Source organism: Arvicola amphibius, chromosome 3 (genome assembly GCF_903992535.2).
Source record: "Arvicola amphibius chromosome 3, mArvAmp1.2, whole genome shotgun sequence".
NCBI classification, from domain to species: Eukaryota; Metazoa; Chordata; class Mammalia; order Rodentia; family Cricetidae; genus Arvicola; species Arvicola amphibius.
Window position 1 is genome coordinate 90,083,522 of NC_052049.1, and position 16,399 is coordinate 90,099,920.

The following is a 16,399-nucleotide window of genomic DNA, read 5'->3' on the forward strand; positions in this document are numbered from 1 at the left end:
TTTGTTTTTTTGTAGAATATTTTTATTTCTACCAGACTGGCTATAGAACCTGTCAGCTTTGTCCGTCTCCATGGCTGCCTAGCACAGCAGACTTCATATTGGGAATGAGTGGGTTAGTTGAAGTGTTCCAAATAAGCTGTAGCCCTGTGCCCTGTTTTCCCCAGAATTTAACATGAGGAATGTTAGAATGTGCTGTGTCCTGCCTAACTCTTGGAGCTTGAATAGCCATTTTTTTCATTCTTGCTCAGTTCATGTCTCTAGAAAGGGAATATCCTGACCTCTTCCTCCTCCTTAACTGCTTGACCAACTCCTGTGTAATTCTAGCCATGCTGTGACTCATTGAGTGGCTGCTGCTTTTCCAAACTCGTTGGTGTTAGCAACCTCCTTATCCCCAGTAATCTGGAGTTATGTTGCATGGTGCAGGGAAAACTTTGTGGAGTTTTATTAGAACTGTTTAGCAGATAGTTATGAAATAACACATGTATTTTGTACTATGGAGATTGAACCTCACCACACATGCTAGGCAGATACTTTAGAACTGAGCTATAGCCAACTATATTGCCCAGACAACTCAAACTTACAGTCTGTATTCTACAGTTTCCTGTGTAGCCAGGGTTAGAGGCATGTGGCAGTTATATACAATATTTAAAAATCTCTGTAGCAATTCTGTGATAGTAGAGGAGAAGAATTTGCTATGGTTCATGTAGAACAAGAATGGCTCAGTACTGGGAAATGCATTGTTGTGTATTTGTTGAATATGCTATGCAGAGTCCCAGTGTTATCTGCTCAGTAACTGCAAGGAGGCCCTTTAAGGAAGGTAACATTCAATCAGTTTACAAGTATTGGAAAGATGCCTGTTGTCTCCAGACGAGTGAGAGCCTGTCCGTAGAACTGGAGGTAAAGCACAAGCATGCTCAGTGAGGTCAGCTATGAACTGGAAAGCTGCTTGAGTTGGTAGATACTAAAGGCGTGGCATGATTCGAGGAGCCATGTAGAGTCTGCATTGGAGAGCAACAGGCATAGAAACGCTCCAAGATACCCTTGCAAAAAACTTGCAATCTGCCATGAAACTCAAGTCAATAATCTAGATGTTCAAAGGGAAGGGCAGTTAAGACATAGACACTACTGGACTGGGGGGAACAAGGCTATATGAGCATCTCTTCCCTGGGAGCCCAGCAGGATGCTAGGGAATCAAGCTAGGGATATTGGGTGACATGGCACCTCTCTTGGTAGGAGGAGGAGGAAGAGCAGCCTCAACCCGCACAGCCCCCTACACTGCCTGTGGAGGAGAAAAAGAAGATTCCAGACCCAGACAGCGATGACGTCTCTGAGGTGGATGCGCGACACATTATTGAGTAAGGGGTCCCCATTTGTCCTCACCTGCAAGCTCTATAAAGTGGCACCAAAACAAGTAGCCAGAGTCCCAGGCTTTCCCTTTCCATTGTTTTTATTTTGTGTCAGGATCTTACTACATAGCCTAGACTGGCCTTAGACTTGATCATTCTCTCCTTAGGTGTCATTCCACAGTTCTGTCAGCAACCAGTGTAGGACCACAATTGTTTCCTACAGATTTCATTTGTCTCTATAGTGATTTGCTATAGAAAATGACTCCTTGTTCATCATATGCTTTCAAAGTATAGTTGGGCGAGAGCACAGACTTGCCCATCTTTTCTTGTTCCAGCAGCCTCCTGATGTTTCCTCCCAGAAGCCTGTGTCCAGCCTGTATCATCTTCTAGAGAGAGTAGCTGCATTCTCTATCCTTTTTGTTTTGTTTGCACATAAATATATAGACAGTGGTGTGCATCTCTTGTCAGTAAGCATCTGTCTGGGGTGTGGCGCTGTGTCTGCAGATGCAGAGAGCTGCTACTGTCTTGTGCAGTCATATGATCTGCTCCCTGCTCTGGCCTCACCCCTGGTGCTGTGGATGCAGTTTCTCTCTTCTACAAAAATTTTTCTCTTAAAAGCACAGTTAAAAATTAATTAAGATTTGATCTCTTTAGTGAGAAGTTGATGGGACACCATTATAGAGAAATAAGATAAAAACTGAGTTACTCAAATCTGAAATGCTACAAATTCCAAATGTTTCCATTTTCACAGTACTGTTTTATTTCGTGATTGGGAACTTTGAAATTATTAAGATTTATATAAATGGGTTAGAGAGATGGCTCAGAGGTTAGGAGAACTGAGTGCTCTTCCAGAGGTCAGGAGTTTAATTCCCAGCAACCATCTGTAATGAGATCTGGCGCCCTCTTCTGGCCTGCAGATGCACAGTGCAGAACACTCTACATAATAAAGATTAAAAAAATAAAAAAAGATTTATATAGCTATCCCACCAACTGAAAAGAACTCCAGAATCTTAAACACAAGAGAATTTCAGATAAGAACTGCTCAACCAGATGGTGGCACAGGCCTTTAATTCCAGTGCCCCAAGGCTAGCCTTGTCTAAACATTGAGTTCCAGGAGATCCAGGACTACACAAGAAATCCCAACTCAAAAAAATAAAAATAAACTAAGGAAGAAGAAATAAATGCTTAGCCTAGGGGGTTGGAGAGCTAGCTAGTGCACGTGCCTTTACAGAGGCCCTGGGTTCAGTTCCTGACACCTGCATGGTGACTTGTAACCATGTGTAACTCCAACTTCAGGGGTCTCTGACTTCCATGGGTACCAGGCACATACATAGTACACAAACATACATATAGGCTAGTATTCATACACATAAAATAGATAAGTCTTTCTTTAAAAAAAATGAAAAAACAGATTTTGAAAGAAAGGAAAGGAATGTTCGACCTCTACTTTCAAATCTACATGAGACATACATAAGAAGAACCTCCCCTCCAAGGGCTGGGGCCATCCGTGGCTTAGTAGGGAAAGTGCTTGATCACAGGAAGCATGAGAACTAGATTGTGGATTCCTAGCACCTTCATTAATGCTGGGTGGACACGATGGTCTGCCTGTAGTTCCACTTCATGGAAGCCAGAGAGCTAGGATCCCCAGATCACAATGGCTACCTGGACTAGCCATATTAGTGAGCTCTGAATTCAAAGTTAAAGATTCTGCCTTGTTGAGTGAAGAGTAATCGAAGAACACTTGGTCCTCCTTATACACGGGGACATACACATTTAAACGTGCACACACATGAGACCTTTTCTAAAGCAGTCATCAAGTAAGAAAACGATAGCTTAATGTGACTGTTCCCTAGGAGTTTTTAGCCAGAGTTTCACTGTCTACCTCTGGTTAGTCTGGAACTCGGCATGTAGACTAGGCTAGCCTGGAACACACAGATCCTCCTGCCTCTTCCTCTAGATTGCCAGGATTATATGCTGGTGCCATTGTACCTGGCTGTAGCTATTTGCTAAAAAGATAAGAACAAAGCAGCATAGTACACCGTGAGTGGATGCACATCTGCCACATCAAGAGCACTGGGATTCATGAGTCAATGGCAGTGAATTTAAATCACTTGAAATTTCTGGGTTTTATTTCTGTTTTTTATTTTTTTGTAGCGGAGATAGACTTGAACATGAACTACTCTCAGGGTTTTTTTGTTTTGTTTTGTTTTTACTTTAAAGTTTTTGGGGTTTTTTGGAGACAGGATCTCACTGTGTAGCTCAAGCAGTCCTGTAACTTAGTGTGTAAACCAGGCTGACATCAAACTCACAGAGATCCATCAGCCTCTGCCTCTCAGAGGCAGGATCAAATGTGTGTGCCACTATGCCTGACTTTAACTTTTTTTTTTTTTTTAAATTTTGAGATGAGATCTCATTCTATTGCCCAGACTGGTTTCAATCGTGAAATTATTTTCCTTCCTGAATGCTGGAGGTATAGGTGAGTATAGCCACATCATGTAGTTTAAATCACTCTAAATGAAAAATAAGGGGCCATTAAGATGACTCCTGGTAAAAGCATTGCCAATCCTAACCGTATGAGTTTGATTCCCTTGAATTCATATACTTGGTGGCACATTCATATGCCAGCCATACACCACTGACTTTTAATTGTTAGAAAAAGAGGGACCGGAGATGGACTCAGCAATCAGAAACACACACTGCTCTTGCCAAGTACCCGAGTTGGATTTCTGGTGCCAGTGTCCAGAGTTACACAAGTGCTTGCAAGTTAAGCTCCAGAGCATTCCAGAGGTCCTTGTCAGGCACCTGCACTCAAGGACAAGACCCCTCCAACACATACACACATAATTAAAAATCAATTCTTTAAAAAAAGAAAAAGAACTTATTGAGCCAGGAATGAACTGTGTAAAAGGAGCAGTGGGCCGCTTCCCGACGCCCCGGCTCCAGCCACCAGCTAGCTTTACCCGAAATAATTACACGGAAACTATATTCATTTAAACACTGCCTGGCCCATTAGTTTCAGCCTCTTATTGGCTAATTCTCACAACTTGCTTTAACCCATATTTAGTAATCTGTGTAGCACCACGAGGTGGTGGCTTACCAGGAAAGATCTTAACTGCATCTGTCTCAGAGAGGAGAGGCATGGCGACTGTCTGAAGCGTCTGCCTCACTGCCTTCTTCTCAGCATTCTGTTCTGTTTACTCCGCCTACCTAATTTTCTGTCCTATCAAAGGGCCAAGGCAGTTTCTTTATTAACCAGTGAAAGTAACACATAGACACTCCTCCATCAGAACTGAATGCTTGTAATGCCAACACTCAGGAGGCAGGATTGCAACAAGTTCATGGTCTGTGTAGCTAGTTTCAGGCCAGCTATGGCTACAATAGTGAGACCATGTCTTTTTAAAGAAAAGAAGAAGAAGAAGAAGAAGAAGAAGAAGAAAAGTGAAGGCCCAGCAAGATGACTTGCAATGTCCTTGATGTTAATCTTGGTGACCTGAATTTGGAAGGAGTGAGCTGTCTCTGACTTCCACATGTATGTGATGGCTTGTGTACACCCTTCACACAAATAAATGGTCTCTTAAAACCTCAGAATGTAAAATGAAGAAAAAGAATTCTTGAACCAGTTCTGAAATGGGAGACTTAGGCAGGAGGATGACAAATTGAAGGCTGGCTGGAGCTACATACTAAGACCCTGTCTCAAGAAGATAAAGATGGATGTAAACAGCAGCAGCAAAATGAGTTCAGGTTGGATCTCAGAAGCACTCGGGTACAAAGTGCTGGTTCTGTGAGCAGCTGCTCCTAAGCACCAGTACCTCCTGTGGTGAGTGGCATGACCTTCACCAGCCTGTGTCATGTCAGAGGCGATCATCTGGTCCTTGGGCTGGGATCAGCTGCTAGTTTCACTGTGATTCCCACCTCGGTGTTTCTCGCAGTCTGATCCGTAAGTCGCAGACAGAGGCAGCTGATTCCAGCTAATGGAAGTGTATTATCACAGGAAGGGTGTGTGTGTCTTCACACAGCTTGTGTCCCTCCAGGAATGCCAAGCAAGATGTGGATGATGAGTACGGTGTGTCCCAGGCCCTTGCTCGTGGTCTGCAGTCCTACTATGCTGTGGCCCATGCTGTCACGGAGAGAGTGGACAAGCAGTCAGCCCTCATGGTCAACGGTGTCCTCAAACAGTACCAGGTAAGACAGGAGGCAGCAGGGATGACGGGTGGCTATACTTAGGCAACAGTCACTTTTCCTGAAGAACCACAATTTTTGTTTTCTCAGAAACAGGGTTTGTTTCACTGTTTGTCCCAGGCTGGCTTGGAACTTATGCTGTAAACCACTCTGGCTTCAAACTCAACAGAGATCCATCTGCCTCTGCCTAATGAAAGGTGTATAGCACTAAACCCAGATAGTTTCCTGGTCTAAAGCAGCTATGGTCAGAAAGGTTAGCTGCCAGAAGGTATTAAAACTTGAGTAAGCTCCAGGTGCTCCAGGCAGAGGAGCGCTATATGCACAAAGGACGTAGCCTTTGTCAATGCGGGGTGGCCTCGCATGGATGCTGTGCGTCACACCTCAAGACCCATCACCACCTGGACCTCTGAGCAGGACTTTGTTCTGGGAGCAGAGGAATGGCCCGTATTGTGGGAGGCAAGAAGACCAGCCTGGCTGGGAAATTCTCTTTCTATATCTGAGAGTAGTCTCATCTGTGAGATGCTAAAAGGGAGCCAAACTCACTCCATCCAAAGATTTTATCTTCCTGCTTTTGTTTGGTTGTGGCCTCTGTTCTTGCCCACTTTCCCTAGGAGAACTCTTAGATTCTACATAGATGCCTATGTAGCTTCCAGAAGCAAATCAGCATTCACTGGAATTCCACAGGCCAGTGTAATTAATTAATAGCATTGCAAGTTGCCCAGGTCCTGCCTAATGTGTAAAAAAAAAAAGTCCAAACTTTTTTTCTTATGTTATATTCAGTTGGAAAGCGTCCATGCTTTGAAAAATCCTCTATTTAAAAAAAAAAAAAAAAAAAAAGCCTGTGCAGGGCTTAGTGCATCCAGCACTCAGAAGGCAGAGGTTTGCAGAGCTCTTTGAGTTTGTGGCTAGGCTTTTCTATAGCTCTAGTTCTAGTACAGCAAAGCGACACTCTCTCAAAACAAACACACACACAAAGAAATATCTGAGAGCCGGTGGTGGTGGCACACGCCTTTAATCCCGGCCCAGCTCTTTTTTTTTTTTTTTTTTTTTTTTTTAAAGCCAAATTTGAAGCAAGCTTTAATTAAAACTGGCCAGGCGGATGGGCTCTGACCAGGTCCATACCGGGTTCCTGGAAAAACAGCAAGGGCTTAAGAAGGAAAACCTGCTGGGCAATGGTGGTGCACGCCTTTAATCCCAGCACTCAGGAGGCAGAGGCAGGCGGATCTCTGTGAGCTCGAGGCCAGCCTCATCTACAAGAGCTAATTCCAGGACAGGCTCCAAAGCTACAGAGAAATCCTGTCTTGAAAAACCAAAAATGAAATCTTTAATCTCAGCACTTGGGAGACTGAGGCAGATAGATCTTTGTAAATTTAAGGCGAGCCTTATCTACATAGTGAGTTTCAGGCCAGCCAGAGATACACAGTGGGATCCTGTCTCAAATTTTAAAACAAAAACAAAGAAGAAAAAATTAAAGCATCTGGGAGGAGGCTGCAAGATTGTTTGGTACGTGATGATGCCTGCTGCCAAACCTGGTGGCCTCAGTACAATCCCTTACACTCTCATGGTAGAAGGCATTATTTCTTCAAGTTGTTCTTTGACTGACACATAAGTGCACACACGTGTAATACATCCATGTAATAAATTTTTGTGTGTGGTGCTGGGGCGGGAACCCATGGACTTGTGTGAGTAGGCAAGCAGTGTATCCCTTGATCACCTCTTCAACCTTCCTGTCGTTACTAACATTACAATAACATTTAGGTAGTCATTGGTCATTTGATGTTTTCATCTCACATTCCCCTGAAGCACTAATTGGTTCTGGCATTGAAGTATCCCATGGAGTGGCAGGCTTTCCTGTGTGGTCCATTGTTCTGTGCCAGGCAGTGCTGCTGGCTGTTGAGAGCTCTTTTAGTCCACTATACATCTGTCCAAGCCTCACCACACTCCCGAGAATGAGAAGGTTTTAGGTAGTGGGCTAGGGGCATGGCTGAGTTGATAAAGCACTTAGTACTTAAAAATGAGGATTAGGCCAGGTGGTCATGTTGCATGCCTTTAATCCCAGCTCTCAGGAGGCTGAGGCAGGTGGATCTCAGTGAGTTCAAGGCCAACCTGGTCTACAGAGCTTTTCTAGGGCAACCAGATCTACACAGAGAAACCCTGTCTTGAACAACTAAAAGAAAAGATGATGGCGACATCATCTCCAGGGCAAGCTGGCTTCCCAGCCTTGCCAAATCATAAAGCTCTGGATTCAGTGAGAGATGCTCTCTTAGTAAATATTGAGGAAGCTGCGAGTGGCAGGGAACACTGATAAACAGTGTCTGGCTTCCACACATATACTATGCATTCATACACGATCTATACATCACACACATTCAAAGCAGAAGTTTTAGGTCACCTTTGCCCACACTAAAGAGCCCTTGAGGTCTCCTTGCCCACTCGAGCACATCCTACTTCTGAGCTTCTCTTTCCTAATCCATGGACCGAATCCTGTCTTAAAGTGTTTAGAGGTGAAGAGATGGCTCAGTTCATTAAGAGCAATTGTTGTTCTTGTAGAGGACCTCAGTTTGATTCCCAGTACCCACATGGTGGCTCAAATCTAAGTCTAGTCTCAGGATCTAATACCCTCTTCTGTCCTTCCCAAGCACCAGGCGCACGTGATGCTACACATACATACATACAGGCAAATACTCATACACATGAAATAATGACATAAGTCTAAAACAGTTAGAATTCATTTATTAATAGATCAATTTCTGAGCTGGCATCTCATTTGTGTGGTCTCTGTGCCTTCTACCATGGCATGCCTTGGCCAGGGCCAGAATGTAATTGTGTAGCTACCAGCCTCATGTTCAGACACTTGTGAAGGAGACCTGGGATTCAGGCGTGCTTTATGGACAGTTGGAGGAGAGGGTTCAGTTAGTGGTTTGCATGAATATCATACACGATGCAGAAGAGATTCAGTCTACAACAAAGGCAAGAAAGCAACTGAGTTGAATCATGCTGACAGGAGAGCCTGAGACAGACACAGCATGTCGTAGCTAGCGGTGATGGAGCGGTAAAGCATGGAGGAGACAGCACTGGCGTAAAGGTGTTTTCTGCTGGAAGCACAGCATGAAACAGTCTTATTCTTTGATAGCTCTTACATTATTGTCAGGTGGCAGTAAATGCTGAGATGACTTCCATTTTAAAAATAAATCACTGTGGGCAGTGATGGTGCACACATTTAATCCCAGCTCTCAGGAGGTAGGTAGAGGAGGTGAATCTCTGAGAGTTCAACACTAGCTTGGTTTACAGAGTGAGTTCAAGGACACCCTGGGCTGTTACACAGTGAAACCCTATCTCAAAAAATAAATAAATAAATAAAACAAAAAAATATCATAACCATCTTTAGCATAGTCCCCATTGCTTTCACAGTAAGTATGGCTGGGTGAGCACAGCAGGAAGATTGGGCAGTCCACCGGAGAGTGCCTTGAAGAGTAGCTACAGGTGGCATATTCGTTGTGTGAACATGGTCCTCACATTTCTGCCCTTACAGATCAAGGGCTTAGAGTGGCTGGTGTCCCTGTATAACAACAACCTGAATGGCATCCTGGCTGATGAGATGGGGCTGGGAAAGACCATCCAAACCATCGCGCTCATCACATACCTCATGGAGCACAAGCGCATCAACGGGCCCTTCCTCATCATTGTGCCTCTCTCGTATGTATGACCTTGACTCTGGTCGCAGTCCGGGTGCAGCTGGGGTTTCTTTTTCCTGCAGGGTAGAAGTGGATTGTCCAGAGTGTGGCATGGGGTTGGTCTGGAGCTTCTCTGTGGCCTTCTTACAGCTGTCTTCACATCGTGGCCATCTTCTGTTCGTCTTCACATGGTTGTCTCTTAGACTAGGACGAGATCCTGCTTCAGTCACGTCTGAGTTCTGAGTATGAGGGCTGCAGTACATCCGTTTGGGAGGCACACGTCAGCCCATTGCTATCTGCCTCTTAACTGACGGCAGGTGTGCGGAGCCCACCCATACGCCATGGGTCAGCTCTTAGATTTCGTCAGTGGCTCCCTGCTCCTCTTGGGGGAATGAAATGGCAGGGCTACTTTTGACTCTTAAGCAAAAGCTTTTGTACTCTCTTATACGCATTGTGCCCTGCGTACGGCCCAGTGTCCTCTTACAGTACATCTCAGATTGGCATATACAACACAGGTGCCCGTAAATTCTGCCATCCTGCAGTCTCCCACTCAGCATTTCTTAGTTTCAGCAGGCTAGAAATCTGATGGCTTAAAGCAGTTCATCTGCCTCAACCCTCCTTTGGGCTAGATCTCCTTGGCCTGGCCTGTGTTACACTTCTGACCCTGAATCAGTCCCCGGCCTAGGCAGATAGTCTGATTCTGTTGTCTCTGTGTGTGACTGGCCTTATCCTAGAGTGCAGCCCCTGAGCACCACCACCATATGATGTGGGATCCCCCTCTGTGTGCTGTGAATATGTTCTTATTACCATTGGTTAATAAATAAAGCTGTTTGGGTCAATGGCTTAGCAGAGTAAAGCCAGGAGGGAAGTCAGGAGAGAGAGAAAGAGACAGACAGACACACACACACACACACATACACACACACACACACACACACACACACACACAAAGAGAATCCATGTAGAAGGACATGAAGGACACATTGGAAATTTAGCAACCTTACCAGTAGGCCACAGCCTCGTGGCAATATATAGATTGATAGAAATGGTTTAATTTAAGATGTAAGAGTTAGTTAACAAGAAGCCCTTTGTTGTTAGTTAAATGTCTAGTGGTAGCCACCAGGCTGGAGCTAATGCCCCATTTCCTCTACTGCTGCAGACATCACAGCAGGCACAGTAGAGTCCTGCCAGCAGTGATTGTCCCAGGGCTGTTCCAACGTGGTTCCTTCTTCAAGTGTTTCTTGTACTTCTCCACTAGCAAGAGCTGCCTCTTTCTCCATTTGTTTACTTCCTTCCATGAAATTTCATCCTTTTGTTCTGGTGGTGCGTGGCAGCAACCACAGACTCACTGAGAGGCCCTCACACTTACCTCTCAGTTCCGCTTTGTTCCTCAGGCTCAGTCACAGTTGAGGGCCACCACTGGCATGGTGCCTAGAGTGCACTCTAACTTGAGTCACTTCAGCTTTCTTATTGTCGTTTATTATAAGATAGTCTCATGTATCGCAGACTGGCCTTGAGCTCAAGATTCTGCCTCAGCTTCCTGAGTGCCTCTGCACGACTTTTTGTTAGAGGTGCTGGGTGTGGAGCCAGCTTTTCAGAATGCTAGGCAAGTGTCCTGTATGAGTGTGTATTTCATTGACTTCTGCTTTGTCCTCATTGTGGGATTGAAATTTTCCATTGCTAGACTGTGCCCATAACTGTGGAAGTGAAGTACCCTCCGTTTCCCTCCTGTCTGTGTTGCCCACAGCATGCCCTTTCCAACCCTGACCATGCCACTCAGGCAGGAGCACTACTGAGTGCTGTGGTTTCTCCACTACTCTGTTGTTTTATGTTATTCACGGCAGGGTTTCTCTCTGTGTAGCCCTGGCTGTCCCGGAACTCACTCTGTAGACCTGACTGGCTTCAAACCCAGAGACCCTTGACCTCTGCTTCCCTAGTACTGGAATTAAAGGCATGTCCCACCAAGCCCAGCTCTACTAATTTGTTGTGTTGGATGCTCAGGGCTGTGGATATGGAGCTGTTCAAGGTGGATGTCGCAAGCAGCATTCTGATTTCTTCCCTTTTGCCACTCCATTTATTTTCAGTGATGACATGAGTGCTTATTTGATACTTTGGTCTGTACATTAACACTGAGTGATTTCTTTGGTTTTTCCAGTTGTTCAGATTTGACTTATCTTAGTTGACTTTCCTATCCTTTTAGCAGGCCCCGCCTGGTATTAGAATACTTCTTCTTCTCTGTCCTAGCTGATTTCCCTGGTTCCTCTTTTCATTTCCTGTCCCAATTCTGGATCAGCTCATTCCCTAAGGAGCCTCAGTGTTTGAAATCATACTGTGTACTCACTCATGAGACTGAGGCAGGAAAATTATTGCAAATTTGAGGCCAACCTGGGCTGCGTGATATTCCAGACCTGTCTGGAATATAGGATGAGACCCTGTTTCAAGAAAAACAAAAGGGGATAGTGAGACGACTCAGGGATTAATAGTGCTTGATTTTTCTTCCAGAGTTCAGTTCCCAACACCTAAATAATACTACCTTAAAATTGCCTATAGCAATAGGTATAGGAGACCACTCTCCTGGCTCCTCCTGACGTGCAAGTCTCTGCCAGTTGCTGTAAACAGCCGCTTCCCACTTCAGGGCAGCTGCTTTATCTGAGGCTCACAGTTTGTATTGAAAACCTGTCTTTGTTACTTTACTGTTGCTGTGACCAAGACAGCTTATCAAAGAAAACATTTAGCTTGGCATAGGATTTTGGAGAGTTAATGGTGGCAGCAACAGCGTGGTACCAGTGACACCTGAGAGCTCACATATTGATCCGCAAGCATGGGGCTGAGAGAGATACTGCAAATAATGTGGGCTTTTGTAATCTCAAAATTCACCTCCAGTGACACACCTCTTTTTTTAAACTGCCATGTGGGTGCTGGGAATTGAACCTGGGTCCTCTGGAAGAATAGCCAGTGCTCTTAACTGCTGAGCCATCTCTCCAGCCCCTTAGTGACATAGCTTTTACAGCCACACCTCCTAGTCCTTCCTAAACAGTTTGAGCTACTGAGCCTGAATATTCAAGCTTAGCCTGTGAGTTCATTGTTATTCAAATCACCAGAGCACTGTACTGCCACCTTTCTGGAGCTCCTTGCTGCCTCCTGGATGGGTGTGTTTCTGGATTGACTTGCAGTCTTTCTGTGTGGTTTCTGTCCAGGCATGTTCATGCTCTTCATCCCATCTCCTCCTGGCTAGACACATATCCTATACCTTGGGGCGTGCCTTATTGTCCAATATCCAGCTGTCCCAACCTGCCTCTGCACTGCCATTTGCATTTGAGTTCCTTGCCTTTCTTATATTTTTGTATGTGTCCTGATCCCCAGGCTCCTCGTGACATGCCGGTTTTTTCCCTCCTACTGCAGGTCTCCATGCATCTCAAGCCTTCCTTTTCTTTGTGCCTTTCTTGGACTTCCATCATGCTTTGCAATAGCAGGAAGACCATAGTAGCTTAGCCACTAGTTTTCCCTAAGGGGCAGCCTCATAGTTGGGCATGCAGTTGGCCCAATGGTTTCCAGTACTACCAGACATCCCAGGTTCCGAAGTGTTTTTAACTTTGCTTGTTTGATTGGTTGGTTGGTTAGTTGGTTGGGGTCTTGTGTTTGTTGTTTGTTTGTTTGTTTGGTAGTGGTTTAATCCCAGCACTCAGCAGTCTCTGTGAGTCCTGAGCAAGTTCCAGGGCTACACAAAAAAACCTTGTTTCACAAAACAAACAAATGGCTAACAAACGGTAAGTGTGAAAATGCAGGCTAGCCCCTCCCTCCTCACTTTTCAAGTTTCAACTATCTATCTATCAATCATCTATCATCTATCTATCTATCATCTATCTATCTATCTATCTATCTATCCATCCATCCATCCATCCATCCATCCATCTATCTTTTTAAAGTTCGGTGTTTTTCACATCATGCATCTTGATCCCATTCATTTCCCCATCCATTTGCAACTATCCTTCCCCCATGCAACCATTTTCCATTAAAACGAAATTTAAGGGGAGAACAAGTTAATCTCTTCATGGCTGAGCGGTGGTGGTGCACACCTTTAATCCCAGTACTTGGGAGGCAGAAGCTGGTGGATCTCGGTGAGTTCAAGGCCAGCCTATTCTATGAAGTGAGTTCCAGGACTGCCAAAACTGTTATACAGAGAAACCCTGTCTTAAAAAACAACAAAAATAATAATACTAATCTCGTCATGGAAACAGTGAATCACACAATAAACCCCTTTGTCCATATATCTTGACTTGCAAGTGTTCATTGCATAGAGTGATTTGTTTGGTTTAAGAGCTCTGGTTTCTATTACACTGTTGATGGCTGGGCCTTCACTAGGACTCTTCACAGATATCTTCTTGTTTCCCTGTGTTGTTTAGATCCTGCAGCTATGGGTCTGCAGGTCAGGCCCCTTCACGTGCTCCAGCAGATCATAGATGGGGTGGATGTTGGAACAGGCCAAGTCATAACCCTGGTCCTGTGCCTAGGCAGCTGCAAGTTGATCAGCCCACCAGTTCTTACCTGTCCTCACCACCAGGGTGAGCTCTCCAGCATTGTCCTGGCTAGTTCACCCCTTGTAGCAGTGAGCTAGGGGTGGGGCTAGTTCTGCCTCCATGCCTTCAGGATCAGCTCTCCCATACCACTTGTGTGGTGTCATCAGGGCTAGCTCACTGTGTTACCCAGTCCAGGTACAAGGGCCAGTCTCTTGAGCGCTTCACCTGGTGAGGGTCAGGGACAGCCCTTCTGTTCCCATGGCCCCAGGGCTAGCTTTTCTTCCACCTGTCCCAGGTATGGGGGTAGCATCTCTCTTCCACCCATGCCGCCACATGTCAGATGATTACTGGGGACAGCTCCTCTGCTCACAACATGTTTGTTTGTTTGAGGCAGGATTTTTCTGCAGCCCTGGCTGTCCTGGAACTCACTTTGTAGACCAAACTGGCCTTGAAAATCCGAGATCCACCTGTCTTTGCCTCCCGAGTGCTAGGTTTAAAGGCGTGCGCCACCACTGTCTTTAAGTGTTCTTTCCATTCACACTTGTGTCGTGAGAGCTGTCTGTAGGCTGCTTGCCTTAGGGCTTCAAAGTGACTGCACTGTCCCTTCATCTCACCTAGGTTGCTAGAAGGATGGCAGAGTCAGGGCCTCAGTCGCCTAGTCCAGCTAAGTTAACTCTATGCCAGCGAGACCCCAGCATCTTGAACTCTGATTAGATGGAACTTAGGCAGTCACTGGAAAGCATAGGAATGGAGTTTCTGGTAGGAAAAATCAAAAATGGGACACAAACTCTTTCTTGAATTCCTCAGCCATTTCTCTCTCCTGCTCAGCCTCCTAGGATTCTCCAAGAAAGAAGGCTCTCAGGTCTGTCCTGAGGAAAGGTCTTGGTTCTGCCCCCTCCCCTGTGCTCGTGGTCTGCTTACCCTTTGCTTTTGCTTTTCCCCTTCTGGGACAGGATCATCTATAGCTTCTGGTTTTGGTCTAAGTTGGTGGCAGGATCGTTTTCCTTGTGTTAAACCACAGTCCTGGCTGCAGCAAATCTGTAGTGTCTTACATATTCATTCACCAAGAGGCCCATGAACGCCCACTGAAGACACGGCTGGCTCCCTAAGACCTATTCCTGGCTCTGCCCTGGGCAAGCTTCCCAGCACCATATCTTTGTGTGTATCTGTTCTTCCCCTCTAGAACCCAGTGTCTTTTTCTCTCTGGCTGCTGCCACCCCACTCTTCTCCTACCCCTGTGCACAAAGCTCCCATGGGACACAGTGTGTTTACTATGGTATTTCTGAATACAAGGCCTGTTGGTTTCACTGTTGCCTAATCTAGTAGAACTTGACTATCCCTTCTTTTCCCTTCAGGACACTGTCAAACTGGGCATATGAATTTGACAAGTGGGCCCCCTCAGTGGCAAAGGTTTCCTACAAGGTATGTCACAGACTGAAATGGTGTCTTCCAACTTGTTAGGAAACACAGCCATGGGTAGGGATGGTGAAGGAGCGCAAAAAGAAGCCATTATGCATTAGAGGCACAAGGCTCCCGGGCTTGGTGCTTATTTGATGCTCACATGGTCTTAGTGGTAATGCAGAATGTATGTTAACTTATTTTGTGGTGTAGATGCTTTTTTTTTTAAGTCAAAATCAAATATTCCATTTGTAGAGCATGTGAAGCATGGTTTCAGCATATATACAGACATGGGTACATTGGCTGAGGAATTGTCTTCACCAGAACTCTGGTTAGAACCCATTTGTATATGAGAACAGAAGGAACATAGACCACTGGTGTGGCATGACAATGAGTGTCCTGGGTCCCTAGCCAGGCCTGTGCCTAACTCTGCCTAACTTCATGCCAAACTCTGATAAATGGTTGGGGTGGGACCTTTAGCCCACAGGTATTGGCATTGGAAACTTAGGCTGCAGGGGCACCAGTCCACCAGAGCATAGCACTGTTTACTCCTGCCTTGGGCCCTGTCCTGTGCGTGTGGTCTAAGGACATTGTTGCTGTGTGCTATAGCTTGATGTGTTAGAAAGGAAGTCATGGAGGAGACTGGGTTCTAGAAATGAGGAAGGACTAGGCAGTAGGGAGCAGGATGAAGTGATTATAGTGGCTATTGCCATGTGAAGGGAAGGACTTATCTCCCAGGTTAGGGGCCTAAATTCTGGACCAAGGAAGAGGGGAGTTGATCAGGCACCATGAATGTGACTGATGATGGTGCAGGCAGCACAGTTTCCCAAGGTGCTTCGTGTCCATTTCTCTCCTGCAGCTGGTGGTGTACATGCAGGATCAGAGCAGGCTAGCAGGCTTGCTTAGCACAGTCCCTGGCTGCTTTTGACAAGGGTCATCTTCCTTCTTCAGGAACACTCTTCAGGAGTCTAAATTGTTTGCATCCTGTCTCAACAGGGCTCTCCAGCGGCAAGACGAGCTTTCGTCCCACAGCTACGTAGTGGAAAGTTCAATGTCTTATTGACCACCTATGAGTATATCATCAAAGACAAACATATCCTGGCCAAGGTAGCGTATCCTCACCAAATACAGCCTAGAGCTCAGGCTGTCAGTCCATGACCTTGATGCCTGATAGCATGCTTGTGTCATAGCTCTTTGGAAGGAATCCTTCAGTGCTTCATCTGCACATAGAGCAAAACATAGCTGCTGTGCCCTTTTGTAGGGCACAGCCATGCTCTGGCTCCTT

At 45.6% G+C, this 16,399-nt stretch overlaps 1 protein-coding gene across 6 annotated transcripts in view; it reads left to right on the plus strand.

Moving 5' to 3' along the window:
* The window catches only part of Smarca4 (SWI/SNF related, matrix associated, actin dependent regulator of chromatin, subfamily a, member 4), a 97,657-nt gene that overhangs the window by 44,867 nt on the left and 36,391 nt on the right, over positions 1 to 16,399 (plus strand). For all 6 annotated transcript variants that reach the window (XM_038321364.1, XM_038321358.1, XM_038321360.2 and 3 more), the window contains exons 14-18: positions 1,234 to 1,355; positions 5,378 to 5,528; positions 9,058 to 9,221; positions 15,072 to 15,138; positions 16,111 to 16,221. In XM_038321364.1, the coding sequence (XP_038177292.1) occupies positions 1,234 to 1,355; positions 5,378 to 5,528; positions 9,058 to 9,221; positions 15,072 to 15,138; positions 16,111 to 16,221 (615 nt within the window). The remainder of the gene's footprint in view (positions 1 to 1,233; positions 1,356 to 5,377; positions 5,529 to 9,057; positions 9,222 to 15,071; positions 15,139 to 16,110; positions 16,222 to 16,399) is intronic.